The sequence below is a fragment of the Alternaria ethzedia genome (genome assembly GCF_023757985.1).
Source record: "Alternaria ethzedia strain BMP 0044 chromosome Unknown scaffold_9, whole genome shotgun sequence".
Lineage (NCBI taxonomy): Eukaryota > Fungi > Ascomycota > Dothideomycetes > Pleosporales > Pleosporaceae > Alternaria > Alternaria ethzedia.
In genome coordinates this window covers 515,459-536,390 of record NW_026056202.1, presented here as the reverse complement: position 1 = coordinate 536,390, position 20,932 = coordinate 515,459, and the positions used below count along the sequence as shown (strand labels likewise).

The 20,932-nt window shown below is 49.6% G+C and overlaps 6 protein-coding genes across 6 annotated transcripts; 1 reads left to right on the top strand and 5 right to left on the bottom strand.

The window, feature by feature from the left end:
* Positions 1 to 164: 164 nt before the first annotated feature.
* Positions 165 to 1,199, bottom strand: J4E87_004754 (uncharacterized protein; the record flags this gene model as incomplete). The annotated part of the gene is made up of 1 exon (XM_049376372.1): positions 165 to 1,199. The coding sequence occupies one exon, from the start codon at positions 1,197 to 1,199 to the stop codon at positions 165 to 167; it is 1,035 nt and encodes a 344-aa protein (XP_049233883.1).
* A 3,699-nt stretch (positions 1,200 to 4,898) lies between these two features.
* J4E87_004753 (uncharacterized protein) lies at positions 4,899 to 5,259 on the bottom strand (the record flags this gene model as incomplete). The annotated part of the gene is made up of 2 exons (XM_049376371.1): positions 4,899 to 5,203; positions 5,253 to 5,259. 2 exons carry the CDS (start codon positions 5,257 to 5,259, stop codon positions 4,899 to 4,901), a joined length of 312 nt encoding a protein of 103 aa, XP_049233882.1.
* A 1,489-nt stretch (positions 5,260 to 6,748) lies between these two features.
* On the bottom strand, positions 6,749 to 7,690 carry J4E87_004752 (uncharacterized protein; the record flags this gene model as incomplete). Its single annotated transcript, XM_049376370.1, has 1 exon — positions 6,749 to 7,690. One exon carries the CDS (start codon positions 7,688 to 7,690, stop codon positions 6,749 to 6,751), a length of 942 nt encoding a protein of 313 aa, XP_049233881.1.
* Positions 7,691 to 16,064: 8,374 nt separating this feature from the next.
* J4E87_004751 (uncharacterized protein) lies at positions 16,065 to 16,961 on the bottom strand (the record flags this gene model as incomplete). The annotated part of the gene is made up of 2 exons (XM_049376369.1): positions 16,065 to 16,796; positions 16,857 to 16,961. The coding sequence occupies 2 exons, from the start codon at positions 16,959 to 16,961 to the stop codon at positions 16,065 to 16,067; spliced, it is 837 nt and encodes a 278-aa protein (XP_049233880.1).
* A 204-nt stretch (positions 16,962 to 17,165) lies between these two features.
* On the bottom strand, positions 17,166 to 17,810 carry J4E87_004750 (uncharacterized protein; the record flags this gene model as incomplete). The annotated part of the gene is made up of 1 exon (XM_049376368.1): positions 17,166 to 17,810. The coding sequence occupies one exon, from the start codon at positions 17,808 to 17,810 to the stop codon at positions 17,166 to 17,168; it is 645 nt and encodes a 214-aa protein (XP_049233879.1).
* Positions 17,811 to 19,259: 1,449 nt separating this feature from the next.
* On the top strand, positions 19,260 to 20,600 carry J4E87_004749 (uncharacterized protein; the record flags this gene model as incomplete). Its single annotated transcript, XM_049376367.1, has 5 exons — positions 19,260 to 19,425; positions 19,473 to 19,529; positions 19,578 to 20,081; positions 20,132 to 20,462; positions 20,513 to 20,600. 5 exons carry the CDS (start codon positions 19,260 to 19,262, stop codon positions 20,598 to 20,600), a joined length of 1,146 nt encoding a protein of 381 aa, XP_049233878.1.
* Between the last annotated feature and the right edge of the window lie 332 nt (positions 20,601 to 20,932).

The window sequence follows — 20,932 nt, the reverse complement described above, 5'->3', positions numbered from 1 at the left end:
CGGAGAGGAATCGGTATCGGTGGGGGAAGAATCTTTTGGGGAGGGCGTTGATGGATGTTAGGAAGAGACTGAGGGAGGAGGGTTGGAAATAAGACAGAGGAAGACGTCCTCACAGATACATATGATGCGGGTCAGCCAATGTATTGTTGATGTACCACAGCCCATTAGACATTCCCCGAGACAACTTCAATACCGGGGAAATCCAATACCTCCTGACGTTTATACTCCGTCCTCGCAACCATGTTCGTGATGCATGCAGTGACCATTTTGCTGAATCGTAGCTCCATCTCTTCCTTGACATCCTTCGACCATGGTGGTCCAAATGTCACACCAGCTCTCTGATATTTGTCCTGCACGAAGTTACTCCAGTCTAGTTCCAGTCGAACGTAGCGCAGTTTACCTAAGCCTCTGATCCCACCCAGAACATCGATCAAACGATGCCAACGATGCAATTTGCCTTGCCTGACTTGATCGATGAGAACAGTAAGATCGGATATTGGCACCGATGGCTCGCCCCGGTAGATTCCTTCGGGCCGGAGGATACTTTCGGTTAGGAACTCAAGGACGTCGACACCGAGTGTGAGGCACTCCAAACCCGGCATCTGATTCAATAGGAGGAGCGCATAAACGAGTTCATCGAGTAACTTGGCTTGTTCTTTCTGAAGCCGTGTATCATCGCTTAGAGCCAAGATTTTGAGTACGTATGGGTGGAGATGGGCATTATCGATGATGTTAAGACGGTGTTCCTGGGAACGTTGAAGCACAGACGAATCATCGAAATGGGCGGGGTCGAAAAGGTTACGAATGGTAAAGAAAGGAATGGCAATCCTTCGTACACGGACTCTGTTCTTAGGCGCCAGGGCTCGATAGAAAGCTCCAACAATGGGGCGACAAGTGCGTTCGCTATCCTTCAATACGAATGTAAAGCTTTGGTACAGGTAGGATAGTACTTCGTTTTCGAAGGTCCAATGCGTGCAGATAAGATTCAGGATAGTTCCCCAATTCTCGACATGAAGCTTGTCTTTCGGGGGCTCTTCCTTCTGGGGCTTGTCTTTCTGAAGCTTGTCTTTCGATTTCAGTGTCGACTTGACCAGTGTCACTCTGATAGTCCGATCTGGGGTGTCGCTGACGATGTAATCGTAAATCATCTGACGAGTCTCGCGTGCAAGGCGCATGATACCGGCTTCTGGCTCGACCATACTAGATATTAATCGGGCGGATTGGTAGCTTCTACATTCATGCACTTATAGCTGGGAGTCCGATGAGTTTGTGATCAATACCGTCACGTTGGGTGACAGAGCAATCTCTCTGAGCGACAAACGGCTTGACATACACGTGACACCAAATTGAGTTGGCCATATGATGAAAGCATCGTCGGACAGATACATGCTGGTTACGCCGAACATATGGATACGTTCAGGCGTGTTGAAGGCATCCAGGCCCCTATATTGTGAGTTCGACAAGCCATGAAACGTTGGTAAGTGCCTCCCGGATGTCCTGTTTTTGGATCGGTTTGTTGGTCCATTTGTCCATTCCGCACGACATGGAACGCGCACCGGTAATGGGAGGCCTGTCATGTCATCCGAATCATATCGATGAAGCGTGCGGTAAGGGTTGTCAGATGCTATCACCATGGTTTCTCCAGGTACGTGGTCCGCGCCTGGCATATGAAGGCCCGAGAAAGGTACGCAAGATTAGAACGGGCGTGGGATGCCCTCCAGGGCTGCTTCAGTTGCCATCCACTGATGCTGCGATGGCGCATCGAAACGAGCTATCTGTAGCTTTTGCGAATGATATTGAGAGGAACTCTCAAATGTGAAACAAAGTAAGAGACGGAAGTACTCGTGTCTCTCGGTGCGGGGATACGACTAGAGCGAGTCTAATTAGCAGCACTATCGGTGATAGGAGGCGCAACCGTATCGGTGATAGAGCGAGACGGGACGGACGGAAGGCGAGCGAGGCAGTACGAGACCGTATCGAGATGAGCTCCGCGAAAGGTCGCTGTTGCCGTGTTGTGATATTTACGACAGAAACACGGCCTGACGCATACATCGGCTTCTGCCTGTTAGTATCTTAACAATAAACCACACCGTATGCTTCAGGGTATAGGTTGATGTGAGCAACATTGACGAGCCGGGCTGCTCCGCAATATGCGAACGGTAGGGCAGCTTCGTGATGCCTGCGGTTTCACGGTTTTGGCGGCCAATCCATCGCCTCGGCTCCACAAGCGCCAACAAATGCGGAGGCGGCAGGCGCGCGACCGTATCACGTGTACGAAACACCACCTTGGCAACGTCACCCTCGTGTTGTCTTACGGAGACCAAGCGACTCTTACCTGCGATACACAACCTGCGCTGTCTGAACGAAGCGCGCTCACAGGCCGCCGACATGTCGACAATGATAACATTTGCTGCGAATAACGAGTTTTTCCGAAAGCGCAAAAGTGCGTATAGACCGTGCGCAACACAACAAGCAGCAGCAGCTAACAGCGTCGCGCAGGAGTCCACCGCGCCTGCGAATCATGCAAGAAGAGAAGAGTAAGTTCTAGCAGTAAACTTCTGAAGGCCATCATTTGACGCTATACTAGAAAAGGTGCTCGCATACGTTCGATGATGACGAGGGAGCCACGGGTGGCGGCAGCGTTCCCCAAATTGGTGGCGGAAGCAATCCGACATCCTCAGACAGCCCTTCTACGAACGGACATTATCATGATCCCAGGGGGGCGCGTGGAGACTACGGTCATGCTCAATCCACAATGCCGCCGCCGCAAAGCCCGGCCTCGGACCACACAGTCCAAACACCACCCAACTTCTTGGGCTATCTCAACCCTGAAGCCGTCTTGCGAGAGCAAGTTCACTCCGAGCGTGGAAAGACTGCTCAGTCGCCCAGCCATCCTCCCATTGGACAATGGATCGAAGAACGAGATCAGAGACAGGCATCGTCGCAAGTGGGTTCAGGCGCTTCGCGGATAGTAGAAACAGGTCCGCATTCCAACCAGGAGGCTCAGGTATCTAGGGCTCTCCTAACCTACCTAGACGCGGTCGGAGTTGATATACTCCCTTCTCGTATGAACCAAACTGCGCTTCTCGAGATCTACTTCAGCTACGTCCATCCGCTGCTCCCGCTTGTGGACAAGGAGCTGTTCTACGAGCAGTACAACTATGGTCGGGAACCTCGAATTCTGATGCAAGCAATTTGTATTGTCGCTTCAAAACACGCAACAGCCGCCAAGCACCTTTATTTGGGTAACGAGACCCAGCCACTCAATCCACGCGAGTTCTCTCAAAGGCTCTACAATGCCGTCATTGTTGGGATCGAAGCAAAGCTAGAGAAGAATCGCGTCGTGCTCATCCAGGTGCTTGCTCTCATATCACTTCATTGCGAAGGCCCAGATGGCGCTGAGCAAGCCTCCATGCATCTTGCACAAGCCATCCATCACGCGCATACCTTCGGCCTCCAATTTGGACATCAATGGAAAAACCAAAGTTCGGAATCTCAAGGCAATCTGGAGGACGTCTTCTGGTGTCTTTGGAGTCTGGATAAGATTAACGCTTGTATGAACGGAAGGCCTTTGCTGATGCATGATCGCGACAACAGTTTGAGACAGCTCCCTCAAGACCCCGAAAAGAGATCAAGCCCATTTGGAATTTGGCTTCAAATCTCCGAGATGTTGGACAAGGTCATCGACTACTATAGGCCTGGCAGAGCTGCTGAAGAGACAGGTTGGGAAGGTGATGACTTCCTAGGATTTGAAGAGATGGTTGGAGACGGCGAAGACAAGCTCGATGGCCCTATCATGAGTAAGCTGCTTCAAATTCCGAATTTCCATTTTTGCTAATATTTTCAGGTCTTCTATCGCTTTTCCATCACACCATGTGCATGGCCTCCCACAAATCCCTCTCCATCAACGCGCCGGTCAAGTCAACGCCCTCTTACGTCCGACAGAGTCTCTCCGCGACACGAGTGATCCATCTTCTCAACGCTGAATCCCCCGAACTCCTCCCACCGCTTCCGATCGTACCCTACGCGCTCGGTGTAGCCCTCAGCGTAGTGTATCGCCACTTCCGATCTAGGCGCCTGAAGGTGCACGTTAACCGCGCTACCGAAGAATTGAAGCAATGCGTCCGCCTCCTCGATCGTTTACGAAACTCGTGGTGGTCTGCAGGCACGACAGCTGATCTCGGACGAGCTGTACTTAGCAATGCAGCAGGGCGCAACACCAACGCTGTCAATACACCGGTACCGGTTCCAGCCGAACCCCGACCGACCGAGCCGAAGACGGAGCCGCCAGCACTGCAAAATACACACAACAACCAGTTGCCACCGCAAAACCAGTCACAACCCTGGTCGCAGAACATGGGTGAGACGCCTATCGACCCTCGACTCCAGCAGCATCAAAATCATCCTCACGCCAATTCACCCATGAACAGTCTTCTCAACCCGATAAGCGCTCCTACACCCGGTCAACACCCCACAAGCAGCGAACGTGCAGATCGCGCGGCGCCTATGACGGGCCCACCCGCGGGTTTCGGTTTCGCTGAACAGTCACCAGACTGGTTGAATTTCGACGCAGCGTTCGAGAACTTCGAAGGCTTGCTGGGCAGTAGCGGCGCGGATTTGAGCAACGAGTTGTTCAAGCCGTTGAACTACGAGACGTTGGAGGGATTCTTAGATCCGGCTGCTTAAGTATTGTTTGTATTATACAAGCTATCTGCGAGTTATCGGGAGCTACGTAATAATGAAATGTAGGCCTATTGACGAGCTTTTGTGGTGTTGTGGATGGCGCGCATGAGTATTGTCTCCGCCGCGCTCACATATGTGAGCATCAAAGCTTCCTTATCCCGATGATGTATCTGCCACGCTGCTTTCTGCTACAATTTGGCGTTCCGGTCATCTGCTCATTCTTTCACGACCTTCTCTTCTGGTGTGGACGTGCGGCTGGTCCTTGCCCATGATTGGTTGGTCGGATCGCTCTGAACATATGGTGACTTTTTCTTGGGCGGCTCTGGCGGAGGTGTAGGTTCGGGCATGGGCCACATATGCATTGTGACAGCCCAGCCAGGCTGTATCATAGTTTCCCACACCTGTGGCAATATGATCTCGCCATCAGGGCCGACGAGGTCATAGTGTCCTTCGTGCACATGTGGTCCAATCACATCGACGTGGAGGAAAGCTAGCTTAATCAGTTCTTCCATTCCCTTAGCTCCAAGTCAGCAACATGGTCATTCAAGGCTGGAGATGCTTAGTCTTACCTTCCATGTCTTGCATACGTGCCATGGGAAACTAAATTTTCGCCCTACTGCATCCTTGAAACTGATGGGCTGTTTGTCGTGGTCGTTATGGAATTCGGCGCAGATTCGATCTAGTAGCAAGATAAATTCCTTGGGGTTGTCTATATCCAGTTGATGATCACCCATTGAGATCAAAGTTCGCATCAGTCCAGCAATCTCTCTGATTCTGGCCGAGCGCCTTGTGGGGTCCGTGATCAACAATCTCAGCTCCACAGGCGAGAACGTCGACAGAGAAAAAGGTATGGATGTCAGACTTGCCGTATCGAGGTCCGGTTCAGCTTCTATCGACGGGATAGGCGTTCTAGACTCGGCTCCTAACGACTCTTCGTTGCCAGTGCTTGAACCAAGAGGCTGCGATTCCCCAGCTGGCACTGGCTCCTTGGCGCTCGAGTCGTTTTGGGTGGTCGATGCGCTACGATTTCTCGATGATGGCTGCTCGTCACTTACTGCGTACCTCGCGGCGTCGCCAGTACCGATGGGCTCACTCCAATACCAAGTTAGCGAATGTACAAAGTATGCAGACTTCTCAACTTACAGATTGGCAGCCACTAATAACACATTCAATGAAGTGAGCCTTTTGTGCAGCGTTTCTCTCAACTCCTTCATGTCGTCCGCCTTGTACAAAGTCCACCCGAACTTCCTCCAATTCTGCGCTATGCCCGAAGTTCCTAGCTTACCTAGTCTTCGTTCGTACTTTTTAGTCTTATCAAGATAGTCTTGGATGACGCTCATGGCCCCCATGATGATATACGATGCGGATTCGAATGTAGCTTGAGAGACGTTCCGACTTGAGCCTAGACAGCTCACCCGCATGAATGCTTGCTGCATACATCCTAGCTCATGGACCGCGTTTCGATAATCTTCACCTGCATCGTGGCTGCCTTGGACCGCTCTGATTAAACGATATGTTAAGTTTGCTGCACCAATCAAGTCGCCAACAGAAAAGCCGAACGACATGATGGGATGGTGAATGGGGACGAGAGGAGACCTCGGGAACTAGCACGTAAGAATATATGATGGACGGAAGCTAAAGAGAGAGGCGTAGGGCGGAGTCGCATCTGAGGCAAGGCATGCTCAGCCTTGGTGGGGTAAGTGTGCATGCAGGCACTGCCACACTACTAATCAACGAGCCACCATTAGATTAACCATCGCGTCAACAAATCAAGAGTCTCACGATTAGAATAGCGAAAGCCTGCATACTCAGATATCAACGTTACTTTAGGCTAGCATACCTAGGTAGACGCAGTACGAGTTGTTGCGACTTGCCCTGTGGAGACAGTCGCAGTTGCGTGCTCCCTAGCGCCCTATAGGCTCTTCAAGTTGTGATACTCCCTATCTAATAGTATATTCTTGCGTGAAGTCGTGGCTGGTGTGTCTTGCTGCCTCGCACCTACGGCACCTGCCAGACCTCGCGATCCCTTCTCAAGCGACCAGGCTACATCCACAAGGCCCGAAGCCTACGCTGCTTCCCCATATTTGGCTCCCAACTCAGACATCCTCCTCTTCCAGAACTCCAATCTAGCACTGTCGCAAACATCCCCGCCCCCTTGACTGGCCCAAAGATCACCCGGGGGCAAAGTCTCCGTCCCAGCTTCACAAAGCTTTTCAATCTCATCTCCCGCAATCCGGAACCATGCCTCGGCAGCGGGTATGTGCAGATCAGTCTTCTTGCCCCTACGTGTGTTTGGTGAGTGTTCAAGGGCTGTCGCCAAGGTCATGCGGGCCATGCGAATCCCATTTGCAAGAACTGGAATTGTCTGCGCCCTATCGCTTGTGGCTCTGAGGGCGAGGAAAGTATTGAAGTTCTTCCATAACGTCTTTGCAGTTTCAAGGTCCGCTGGTGACGGTGTATCTGAAAGGTACTGCTCGGGCCCTATGCTGACGAGTAAGCCAACGAACAAAGCATCTACCGCACATTGTGGGCATATTTTACCTTGGAAGCGCTCTGTTATTTCCATACTCAAGTCTGGCAAGTCCCTCCACAGTCTCTTGCCCCCAGACCCCATGACGAGAGGTTCTCCTGGCTCAATGGGCACTGACGCCCCGGCGTGGCCAATGTGATCGATGACGACCGTTTCATGACTCTCGTTGATAGCGTCGGGAAGACTTGCCAGTTCCACAATGTAGTCCACCAGCGCTTTCAGCGCCTCTTCGTCCGCGATCCTTTCTGCGGAGGTGACATATATCCCAATAACGTCATACCAGGCTTTCGGTTCAGAGGAGACGAGAGAAGCTGTTTTAGACGCCGAGTCCTTGGCCGAGGCTTTGCCAGTCATTGTATCCTCAAAAATGCGGTAGAGCTGCCACAATGTGGATTCCTTTGCAATGGCCCCAGAATCTCCCTTAAGAAGGCGGCCTAGCCAACCCTCTTCTTGATTCTGTAACCAATCGCTGGCCATGTTCGCTTCAGGCTACGGTTCGATAATCTTTCGGATAGGAGATGTAAGTCGTATATTAGGAAGGTCCTTCGACGGGACTGAGTAAAAGTGAGAGAGTATTGGAGGGGGCCGGGGTATCGATGGTCGGGTGACCATGGCCTTATGTCGAAGACCCTAGACCCGCCCACAATTCTGACCTGTCCAACTACGTCATCTTACTATCAGTGCAATACGGAAGGATGCCAGACTCACGATCTAGCGCATGCTGTTACGTCAGATCGTCAAGACTTGGCTGCTGCCTGGTTTCTAAGTCGCAGATAGGTCATGCCGCTAGCCGCATGTCAACTTTGTTGAATACGTGACTAGAACCCAGCTCAGCATCAACGCAGACTTGTAAGTGGTCCAAGTCATCAGCCAATCACAACTCTGGCATCTCTGGACCTCAGCACTCGATCATCACCATGTCACTTTTAGCACGAGCCGTGTAGCGGAGAGATTTGTGGTCTTGCATTCATTGTATGAGCGATTAATGTGGCACAGAAGTAAAGAGCGGTACTACACGAAGACGATGAAAGAGAGACGTATCGTGAGTCGCTACACTAAGTAACGAGTGTTGCTAGTTCCTCCTATATTCCAACCTGGAAGCAACAAGATCATCCAATCCTTGTATTAACCCAGCGCAACTACACACCGCACAACTTGAACTGGCCACTGGGTTGGCCTCGGTGACTGATGATACCGCACTTCACGCGCCCACGGTTGGGAGTCCGTGCAATCACCACCCGCTCCTGTCCGGCTTGCATTCCATCAACGAATGTAGCACCTGTGACAAAAACCGGATATTCGCGGAGATCAATGACATCCGCGGCTTTGCACTCAGGCTTTGTGATGACTCCTCCCGAGTCGCCATAATAAGCAGGATCTACAGTGAAGAAGGATTAGTGTACGTATAAGCGACGCCTCTGTCACAGTGAGACTAACATTCAGCTGTCATGCGTCGTTAGCAAAGAACTTGTTTTGTATATCGGGCTTGGTACTCACTCTTTGCTTGCCCTGCAGCAGTCACCGTAGTACCTGCGTCAAGGTGACCAATTGCATCGTTATAGCTTAAGAGACATCAGCATTCTGACCCAACAGCGGGTTAGCATGTGGCTGACCCTTTGTCTTGAGCAGACTGGGTGAAGCGGTAGGATTCTATTCTCTCAATATCAGCACTTGAGTATTCTCTCCCCATCACATAGACGTACCACCGCAGTCAATGATAGCTCTCTTATCAATCGCAGTAGAGCTTTCTGCCTGAATAGCGATAGGGTTCGCGTTGGTGGACGTAGTGGCAAGGATAAACGCAACTGCGTAAAGAGAGTTGGAAAACTGCATGACTGGGTGAAGTCGCTGCTCGAGGGATAATCACAATGCTGATACCGACGAGTGTGGTGCAAACGCAAGCTCGAGGGTACCATTGCATTGTATTTTATAGCTGTACGCCTTGGAGAATAAGCCCATCCTCTCCCCGGAGCAATCGGTCGATGATCTTCGTCATTTCGAAGCGAAAGCTGCTCTTGGTGCGACCATATTCACCGGATCAGTCCTTGTAGACTGCCCGGGCGTAATCTACTGGCTTTGTGCATCTCAACACAGTCCTGTAGACTCCGTTTGGTTTAACCAGCGACAGTCGTAGCCGTGACTCCCGATGCTCCTGATCGAACGCAAGGAGAATAGCAACCGAAAAAGTGGAAACTGCTGATCTCTCTCCGTTCTATCCGAAACTATGTCCAGATGTATACCGAAAGTAGAATGTTAGCTCCTCTGGGGCGTAAGGCGTAGAATAAGGCAAACGGCACTACCCCACGCGATATCATTGTGGTGGAACGCCTGCATCGGTATGTAAATTCAAATACCAGCCTCAGCATGTAGTTTGTGAATATTGCCATCCAGTATCGAATTGACAAACTTCCAGCGCTCGTCGTTGAAATTTGGATGCATGTGCAATTGCCGCACTCGAGCTCTTCAAGCTGTTCTCGCGAACGTCGCTCCGCTGTGCGAATAAGATATGTCCAGTGCGGGGAATGCGTTACCCAAACTAAAAGTGACATCACCCGTTCTCATGATATGGCAGTGCATGCAGAAACGAGGCCACCGGATGACGGATAGTTCCTTGCGTGCGTGCATGTACACCATCTCGCGATTCGCTGTATCCCCTACCAATGGGGCCAAATACTAGCAGGATCGGGGCGTAAGTAGCATAAAACTCTGTTGTGGGGCTTTTAATTAATCACGCAGTACCTAGGTAGTCTCGCTACATTCTTCCTTATTTAGATATCTTCTCTAAGAATTGTAATCTCTCTTATTTAGTAAGAAGTACCTTTACGTATATAGTAGTTATATAATTTAAAAATTATAAGTAGCTTATCTTACTTTATATTATTATAGTACTATAAATAAAATAAAAAAACTAAACTTTAAAATTATATATATACTAAAGTAAGTTAACTATAAAAAAATATAAAATATATACTTTAGTATTTTTATTACTTATATAACTTATACTATATTAGTATTTTAAATTTTTATATTCTAAGTTAATACTTAAAGTACTATAACTAGCTTTTATAGTATATTAGTACTAACTTTTAATATTTTTACTTTTTTTACTTTACTTAGTACTTTAAAAAATATTAAAAATTTAAGTTAAATATATACTAGCTTTAAAAATACTAGTATTTTTAGTTAATATAAGTAGTAGCTTTAAAAAAACTTTATTTACTATAGCTATTTATAAAGTATATAGTAATACTATTTACTATAAATATAGCTAACTATATAAGTAATACTTTTTAAGCTAAAAACTTTTTAAAAAAAAAAAATATAGTAAAAAATTTCTTTTATTAACTTAAATAGCTTAGCTATATACTAATAAATTTTAAAAAGTTATACTTTATAAGTAATACTTATAGCTACTTACTTTAAAAAGTTTATACTAATAACTACTTTTATAGTTATAGTTTATAAGTTAATTAAAAGTTTAAAAAATAAAAAGAAATAAAAATAGTAGTAGCTATTAAGTAATAGAATTTATATTTAAATAAATATAGTTTTATATATATCTTATATAAGCTAAACGCAAAGGAATAACTTTTAGATATCTTCTATTAGTTAAGAATCTAACTTAAGCTTTCTTATTATTAGAAGACAATAATATAAATCGCGACATAGTGTATTTAGCCTTAGCTATATAACCAAGCTTGATGCGGCAACTCGGCTTTGCAAGCGCTGACCATTGTAACCACAATGTTGCATATGACCCGCTGCGGGCCGTACCTTAGCAGAGCTTAGGGGCCTTAAATCCACTAGGCTGCTGTATCAAGATAACGTTTGCTTACTCCGCATGAGTTCGGCTGCAGGGAGTTCTTCTACGCCACTCGAAGAAAAATGGATAGCGTGGGTTTTGTTTACCGCACGCCGGACAACCTTGGAAAGCACGGTAATGAAGAAGCTGCCTTGAAAGCGTAGCATTCGCTACCGAGCACGTACATAGATACCTAGGTGAAGTGCTTGCTGATAGAAGTAGTTTTGAGAAGTTGCGAAACTTTCTTTACACCCAGGATCTCAGAAAAATCCATGTGTGCTTCGTGCCGGACTCCAGTAAGGAGTGTGGCAATCTAGACTAAAACTTCTAGGTATGCATACGTTCATGTCTCGCGAGGTCCACTACGCGCTTTAGTAGGCAAAACGAACCAACAGTTTGCTTACACGAGGAAGAATCACCACAAGAGCAGGACAACTGATCGGGTCAGGTGTTAAAGCGTGCTGCACGATTTCTAGGAATACATCGTGATGAAAGGCACGTTTATGTCGACTATACCTAGCGAGTGGCAGTGCAGCGTGATTCACGAGACGGTACTACTGTAGCATGTCTAGGCCTAAGTGACGTTTTCAAGGAGGATTAGCATGCGTAAAACGTGGGTCTAGTCTAAATGCTATGCTCTATTAGAGGTTCGCCTTATCACGAGGTACTAACATGATACAATGTGGATAATGGATTAAGGGGTAGCACGTATGTCTGACGATCTAAACGATAACTGCTTCGTATCATGGACTCTGAGCAGCTCTACTGACGTCGTAGGATCCAATTTGACGTAAGAACTTGAGTTTATTCGCCGTCTCAGATCTTGTGATTGGATGAGGCGATGTCATCAGATGCAGATGCGTCTACGGATAGTGATGTATGTGTTCGATATCCACTTCCAAACTGTCTTACCCTGGACCAACTGACGTAGACCAAAGCATGATGATGCTACAAGGCATCAGTATCTGTCATACAAGCTCATGACGTTACCGACTGATTACCTCTCGGTGTCCATCTGGTTTAGTATAAAGATTCGCTTCAGACTTCGCAATATCACACATATCCAAACTACTCAACTCACGACATTACTCCCTTAAGTTTCACCGCAAACAAAAGACTCCATCCAAAACCTTCTACCAACCGATCCTTTCCGAGACCATCAGCAGCCATGAAGACCTTCACCCTCATCTTCGCGCTCGTATCAAGCCTGACGCTCGTATCCGCAGTTCCACCTCGGCCTAGAATATCCTCAAACACGGTATTGCCCTCCATCCATGCCAGGCACTTTTCTTCATACTGAATTCCAGACCAGAACGACATCTTCTTACGTCAATCGTCTTGCACTGATCTTGGGTGTGACTTCGACATTGATTGCTTTGGTTTCAGGTGTGGTGCGTGTAGCAGTAACAACCTGTGCGAATGCCCACCTGAGGCGGTAAGTTCTTCTCAGACCGAAAGGCGGTTTCACGATCAAGGTACTAAATTCTTGTTTCAGGAGGGTGGGCCATGTTAAGGAAGAGAGCTGTATGGCCTACCCATGGTAGCTTATTCGATGCTTTCTTGATGTCTCCTCGTTTCCAACAGAAGACGTGCAGCATCGGCTTGCGTGGACGTCTTCAGGCCCATGGCTATGAGTGTGCTAAGATTATTGCTGGAACGCCAACTCGATCTGCCAGGTGGAAATAGATAGATCAATTTTACTTCATCTCTGCAGCTCAACTCATGCTTTTCAATCCCCAACTCTTTGCTGTCAAGCGTGATTGTAGACTAATTAAGTCTTCCTCTTTCACAGATTGCTTTCACCGCCGTTGTTACCGTATCCCAGAGCCCAAAGCTGACCCAGCCCTTGGTTGCGTTAGGGGGTTGGCTTAATTAGGGATGAGACATACCAGACACGGCGTAGTATTAAGCATGGGGACTTTGGTTGATAGCGTTCGCGAGCTGGTATGATTGAGTTCCTGCAGGCCAGCAGCTCCAAAATTTAATTATACTGATCAGGGCGCTGAGTCGCACGTTGACATTACTTTACCGTCCCGGTTGATGGTGTTAGAGTTTTGTGTTCGGAGTTTGGGGTCAGGATTATGACGTCGTATTGGTTATTTGTTTGAAATAAGAACGAACGAGCAGGGACACGCTTTACTGGATCTGAGTGCATGGTACAACGAAGGAACAGTCGGCAGTTGCACCCTTTTGCCCGCACTTGCGACCGGGACTTGTATCTCCTGGATTGTTCCTAAACACAATACACGTGCCCATATTCTTTTGAATGTACGAACGCGAACGTAAAATGCCGATATGGTTTTGGTGGCGTCGCGCCGAGCTGGCTGCCTGATGAGGGGGACCCACATGCGCGTGACGAGGCTGTGTTGTGCCTTCCTCAGCCGCACTCCAACTTCTCAACACCGGACCTCTTCTCTTTCATTCTCCCTGCGCCATCGCATTCTCTTTATACCTCATACCTCTCTTGATCTATCTTGTTCTGCATGTCTGTATGCGGCGTCTGAAAGCTACATTTGCCCACCAGCGAAGATGGTCGAAGCTGCTGTGGAAAGGCCCAGACCCCAGAGCCTTGCCAGTTCTCTGAAGTCTCTGGAATCAAGACCACTTTCGAGAAGGTTATCCAAGCTAGCTGTCGCTGGGAGATACCTACCTAGGATAACAGAAGAGCGTATTACAACTATGGGAAATGATCTAGAGACTGGCCGAACTTCACACGATTTGCCACGGCTCATTGCGGCTGGAGTGGAAGTTCTTCCTGAGTCGATATGTCCTTTGTGCCTCAACCTCGGAAACGAGGTCTGGGACGCTGACTATCGTCAGAAGTACGGACTTGGAACTTATCTTAGGCGTTATAACTCCGCAAAAGACGTTGTTCGTAACGCGAAGCAAGGTTGCTCGGGTTGCAAAATCGTCGCTTGGGCTTTGAAGCCTTATTTCAGATGGATGAAAGAGCAGAATGGCGACATAGTTGTTCGAATTGGGAAAGGATTCTTCAATTACACTGGCGAATGGGCCTCGCGCGACATGGGTTATTATTGGCGCCCAAAAACCACGGAGACTATCTGTGGTGTAATTGTACTCAGGAACACACCTCCCAAATCTGGAGAAGACGTCTCCGATTCACCGAAAGGTCCGTCTAGTATCTGATAGAATGATGCAGAACCGCTCTGTAACCCTTGCTAACATCAGTAGGACATGCAAGTCCGTGGCGCCATCTGCAGTCAGTACCAAGGATAAGTGACCACACGGGTTCCCCGACCGCTGTCAGGAAATTAAAGTCCTGGTATACTGAGTGCCTTTCGAGTCACCAGCTGTGTCTCCAGTCTTCAATCCCGCAGCTACCAACGAGAGTAATTCGGATTGAAGGGCCTTCCAAAGCCAGCGTACACACTCCAGGCGTTGAGCGGTCTGAGTATGCTTGTTTAAGTCACCGTTGGGGTGGGCAGGTCATGATTCAGACCACTACCATAACTTTGGAGCAATACGCAGTACAACTTCCCTGGGACGAGCTGCCCAAAACCTATCAAGATGCCATTCAATTCTCTCATGCGCTTGGCTTCAGCTATCTGTGGATCGATTCACTCTGTCAGTCTCCTTTTCTCGCAATCTGCGCCAGACCCATCATCCGATGACTAATTAGGTTTTAGGTATAATCCAAGACTCACCCGACGATTGGCGTCACGAAGGAAGTCGGATGTCAGACATTTACTCGAATGCAGCTTTAACTCTCTCCGCGACATGGGCGTTGAGGCCTTCCCAAGGCTGCTTCGTGACACCTGATGCGGAATACATACCGCGTACAAAAGCATTCAAGAACAACGATGAGGGGACATATGAACTACATTGCCACGAATGGGTTCCTCGACTACAAGTTCCACTACATGATCGAGGCTGGGTTTTCCAGGAACGGATGCTGTCGAAACGCGTTGTTCACTTCATGGAGCAAGAGCTCTGGTGGGAATGTCGACATACCATAAACTGCGAATGCCGTAACGAATATCACGGAAAAAGGACGTTCGGGATTGATATGAACCAAATAGATAGGATGCTTGAGTTGTCATCGCCCGACAAGATTCAAAGCTATTGGGAGAAGATTGTGGCCATATATACAACCAAATCACTCACATATCCCAGCGATATCTTTCCCGGTTTGCAGGGACTGGCCAAACTCGTTCCGCCAATGATGGGTAGATATCTTGCTGGACACTGGGAGAGCACCTTGGCTCAAAGTCTCTGTTGGCACATTGGACAAGAAATTACGAGCAAGCTCGAAGAATGGCGTGCTCCATCCTGGTCTTGGGCTGCGGCTCCAGGCAGAGTGGCCTGGTTCCATCGACGAGTAAATTCAAAGGCGACTACATACGCCACTGTCCTCAGCGTGATGACAACACCCAAAGGAGATGACCCAATGGGTCAGATATCTCATGGAGTCATCGTTCTACGAGGCAGGTATCTGGTCGGGCAGGTAGAAATACGCTTCGCTTCTAATATCGACCTAAGGCTGCAATCTCCATTCCTGACATCAGGGAAATCATTTTTGTGTCATCCGCATTGGGACAAAACTGATCTCGAAGACGACACGCACATCATTGCTCTGTGTATTTTCGAAGTTAACGGTCCATCAGATCTATCCAGGAACGTAAACCGCAGGGATGCCTATTGGCTACTTCTGAGAGCTATGGAGGGTGCACAGGGAGCATACATGCGTGTCGGTATATTACCGGAACATCATCCGGCCCAGGTATCAAATTCTAATCATGTTGACCTTGTACTGGATGAGAAGGCATCGGAAGGGGAGTTTAGGATTGTCTAGACGCACGAGAAGGCGTTGTGAAGCCATATTCACATTACAAGAACACGAGAGATGAGACTCTCTACCTCGATATGTGCACAGAAGCCGTTTGAACCTTTACCCTCAAAGTCCACTCACAATGATCTAATATCATTGGTATCTTTCCGTATCGATGGAATGCTCATGGAACTGTCGAAGAGAGTTCTCCATGGTGTCCTTGTAGTTGCGACGTACATCATAGGTCCAGTAAATCCACTTTAGCTCTCCCCCTTCGTCTCCTTCTCCACAACAACCGCATCCTTCTTCTGCGGCCTCTCCCCAAAAATCTGACTCCCAACCCTAACCTCATCACTCCCCATCTTAATCGCCTCCTCAAAATCCGCACTCATGCCCATACTCAACTCCAACTGTCCCTCTTCCCACCCTAGCTCCTTAACCACCTGATCCCTAACCTCCTTCAGTTTAACAAAATCCTCGTTTTCGGTCTCGGGCGTCGTGGCTTGACTGCGCGCAATGGCGCCGATAGTCATGAGACCGTGGAGGAGGAGATGCGGGCATTTGTCTATGATGTGCCGGCATAGGGAAAGCGTGTCGGAGGGCTCGACGCCGGATTTGGATTCTTCGCCCGAGGTGTTGACCTGGACTTTTACTCTCAACTTGCCCTCCACTTTGTCTTCTCCCTCCCCGCCCTTCTCGACCAACGCCCTCCTCCCCTTCTCCAGCTCATTCGCCTTCTTCTCACTATCCACGCTACTCACGCACCACAGATTCGGCACTTGTTCAGCGAGCTGCTTGCACTTGTTCGATTGCAATCCGCCAATCATGTGCCATTTTATGGAGCGGGGCAGGATTTTGTGCTTCTCGAGGAGTTCTTGGACGTAGTTTTCGCCGAAGTGCGTTTGGAGGGGTTGTTGCGATGAGGACGCGGGCTTGTGCAGCGCGAGGATGTCGTTTGCGGGCTTGAGTTTGGAGACGGCGATGAGGCGGACCTGGAGTGTCGCGTGTTAGCAGGTGGGTTTTGGGGTGATTGAAGGGGTGGATGGGCGTACTTCTTTGCTGCCTTGGCGGGCGGCGTTGATGCGCGAGGTTATACTCGCGATGTTCTCGGTGAGTTGCTTCGCGCGTTGGGGGTTTATGTGCATGTCTTCGGCCATGGTCGGTGCAGGGCTATGATGGTGTTCGCGTGTCCAGCCCTGCGACTCGCTTGGATGAAGACGTCAGATCGGCGTTACTGCAAAGTACCGTGTTATCTCCGTTGCATGCACGAGTCATCACTTTTGCATACTTGTAAAGGAAAACCAAAAGCTTGACTATCGATTAACGTACTTCTATGCGACGATGCAAAGGTAAATTTAATGCTAAGGAGCCGCTACGATAGGCTGCGAAGTCTGCCAGGACTCGCTGACCCGCTGCAACCATTTCTCGCTCCCACCAAAGGCAGGGTCCACCAACAAGTCGTGATCGGTACCTGGGAGCACTTCATTTTTGTAATCATAGCTTTGGCTTGGTACCCATATCGCGTTGAACCAATCCCTGCCTTTATCGCCGACCAGCTGGTCTTGTTCTGCGTGCATGCAGTCGATATCCCAGACCCGTCTGTTTCCTGCCAGCCGATCATCTTCGCCAATGGTCTTGGACAGGAGCTGTACCGCGTCGTTAAGATCTTCCCATTCGACTATGGGAGTACTCCATGGAACAGAGCGCCTCAAAAACATCTGTGTGTCCATTGAGACGCCGTCCACGGACTCTGCGAAAACGAACTTGGTAATGTGGTTTCGCAGGTCATCCACGACTTTTGGATCGTCAAGTGCGACATCGTAGAGAGTGTCGTGGGAGCCATCATTTGGCTCTCTGGGCTCAGTTGTTTCGGGCGCTGCAAGAGCGACTGGGCCTGCAGTAGGGCTTGAGCGCGACAATGAAGTGGATATTCCTTGAACGAGGGTGCCGCTCAAGCCAACCAGCGGAACGACATTCTGATTGATGAATCTGGCAACGGGGCCCATTTTCCCTATTAGAGACGCGGGAAGAAGCCCAGTAGCCTGTAGATGCGTCATCTTCGTGTGGGAGTAGTGTACCCATGGAGCGAAGAAACAGACGTATGGATGATTGGGATTCAGCAGGTGTGGATAGGCGAGGATAAGGTTCACGAGGTAGATGTCACCCCCACTGTGACTAGCAACCGAGACATGCTCGATATTCAAATGCGCCAGGAGTTGGGGAACCATTTCTACGTGGATGAGTTAGCCGCCTTTGTGAGAGAACGTGTTCACCAACCGAGCCAGGTCTGAATCCGCTTCTCAGGCTTCACAGCATCACTGCCACCAACCCCAGGACGATCCGGATGAATAATTCGGACATGATGCCTCTTTGCTAATTGATCCAAAGGGGAGTAAGACAGGCGCTGGCCAAACATCGCTCCACAAAATAAGACGACTGCGTTGCTGTCGGCGTCGCCAAAGTCGGAGTAGGATACATGATAGGGTTTGGGTCGGTCGGCATCAGGGTCGGCGGGAAGCACGAAACTGCGGTGGAACCTTCGATCGCAGATGAATTCAAGCGCGCCCATGGTTGGGGATAAGAAGAGCTTGTTTGTAGGGATTGTTGAAGTGAGTACGTTCGATCCTTCCAATGTACCTTCAGCCCATCAGCTGCCAAGCATGGGTATGTTAGGCAACCAGACACGCGGCAGGAGGCTGCAGGTGCTATTGGATGTCAAGGGACGAATCCTACTTTTGCGGACGTCCTGCAATCGCAGTGCCCACCAGAGGTGCCGCTATTTGGTGTAACATGTTGAGACATAGCCTATAATCTTTTGATTGTTGATGAAAGTAAGTGAGGAATCCAATCGCTCAGGGACAGAACAGGAGCTTTGTTATGCGGAAAGAGGAGGCGACAACACCTATTCTCCAGGGAAAAGAATATCGAAGAGCGATGCGAGTATATTCCACAGATGTCAGAGATTCAGCTGCGATGGAATCTGGTGACGTCGAAGGCTCGCTGCAGCAGGAAGAAGGGCAACCCCGGAGCAAGCCTCATCACATCCGGCTCGTCGCCCCACATGGCAAGTAACGTGCCGCAGAACCGCCTGCGCGTCTTGCCCTCCACACCCCATCAAAGACCAACCCCAGATTTGATTTAGTAAACGAGACACAATGCACTCAAGTGTCTACTTAGAGCATAGAGACGCCCGGCTAAGGCACCTAGTACCTGCAGGAGGTGCCGGAGTAATACTTCAGACAGATTGCTTTATATGGCCAAGCCCCCGTTTAACCCCGGATACACCCATGACGCCAGTGATGATTAATATCAGGGCGAACTTCTAGAAATGAAGGTGCATGCGGTTTGGAGGGGCGCTTTTGAATTGCAATGTATAAAGATGTGGGTGCTGTAGGTTGGACAGTTGCTGGCGCGGTTGCTCTTTCCTACTACAGTACTTCTTAGCCTACTTTACCATGAGGTATCTCCCAGTCGCTCTTGCCGCTGCAGCAGCACGAAGTGTGCTTGCACACCCAGGTTCCCCACATCCAGACGCGCAAGGAAGGTACACGATTGAGGCCGAGGGAATCAGGGCGCAATTCATTCCCTATGCTGCTACTCTCACCAACCTTTTTGTCAAAGGTAGAATAAACCTAGAGTGCTACATGGCGTCTACTAATAGAATATAGACCCCGCAGGCCAGGAGCTAGACATCGTCCTAGGTTACGACAACACGTCTTACTACCGTAAGCTGCTGTCGCGCATGCATCGCAATACAACCTAACAATCTCCAGCCGTCGACCCGGGACATCCCGTCTACAATGCCATCCCAGGCCGATATGTCAACCGCATTGGCAACGGCGAATACTCCATTGACAACGTCACGTACCACACTGAGAAGAACGATGGCCCAAACACCCTCCACAGCGGTACAAACAATTGGTCCTTCAGGATGTGGAACGTCAGCGCCGTGACAAACTCGTCCATCACCTTCTCCATCAGCGATGCTTCCAACTCTTCGCTGGGTATGATTGGCCGTGTGGATGCGAGCGTCACGTACTCGGTCTCGAAGAACAAGTGGCACATCTCCATGGATGCCACATCCCCCGAGGCCAGGACGCCTCTCATGCTGACGCAGCATACTTACTTCCAGCTCGATGCCTTCAAACGCCCTGACAACCGCACGGTCTGGAACCACACTGTGTACATGCCAGAGGCCAAGCGTGCGCTCGTCGCCGATGCCAACGCTCTTCCCACCGGCGAGATTGCGCAAATCCCCGCCGGGGCCATTGATGATTGTGAGTAATCTCTCTGTGAACCTAATATGAGTTGATATTGATTTGATTAGTCTGGTCCGCACCGCATGAACTTGGGTTTGCATCAGGCAACGAGGAATTCGAGAACCACTGCGGAAACGGATGTCACGGCTACAACGGCGCCTGGGCGTTCAACGAGGCCAGGAACAAGAGCGCAGCTGTGCTCACGCTATCGAGCGCATACAGTGGCATCGAGGCCAAGTTGACGACGAACCAAGATGCCGTGGTTCTCTACACGTGCAACTGGAACGACGGGAAGAGCGAGTTCAAGAGCACGCAGGGTGTTGTTGGCCAAGATAAATTCATCCCGCGCGACGGGTGCATCGCTATTGAGGCCCAAGACTACGTTGATGGCATCAACCAGTAAGTCGATGATGACGTCGTTTCAGGCACAAGCTAATATTGTTGAACAGTCCGGAGTGGGGTCGGCTGGACAAGCAGATCTCGGGCCCTGGAGACAAATACCACTGGGAGTCGTCGTGGGAATTTGGAACGATCTGACATGAGGCGGCAGCGGCCTTTGAAGGGGCGCGAGGGTGGTGAGGCTAGCAGTGGACACGGCGTAGGACGGGAGGTAGTAAGCAACATGTTATGCAACCCCATTGACCAAGTGTCAATGTCTGGAGCCCCGCATTTGGGCGGGGTGCAGTGCTCGCGTGTCGCCCAACGTCTGCTTGGTAGCGAACAGCACAGTGTTTGAGGGCGAAATTCGAGTGTTCGTTGACAACGAAGTGGTGATGTTGGTGGTCGCCGACTGCGGGCGGAAATAGCAGACTGCGGCAAGGCCCAAGGTTGGTTCCTGGTATTGGTATCGTGGCGGCGCGGGCTAAGCG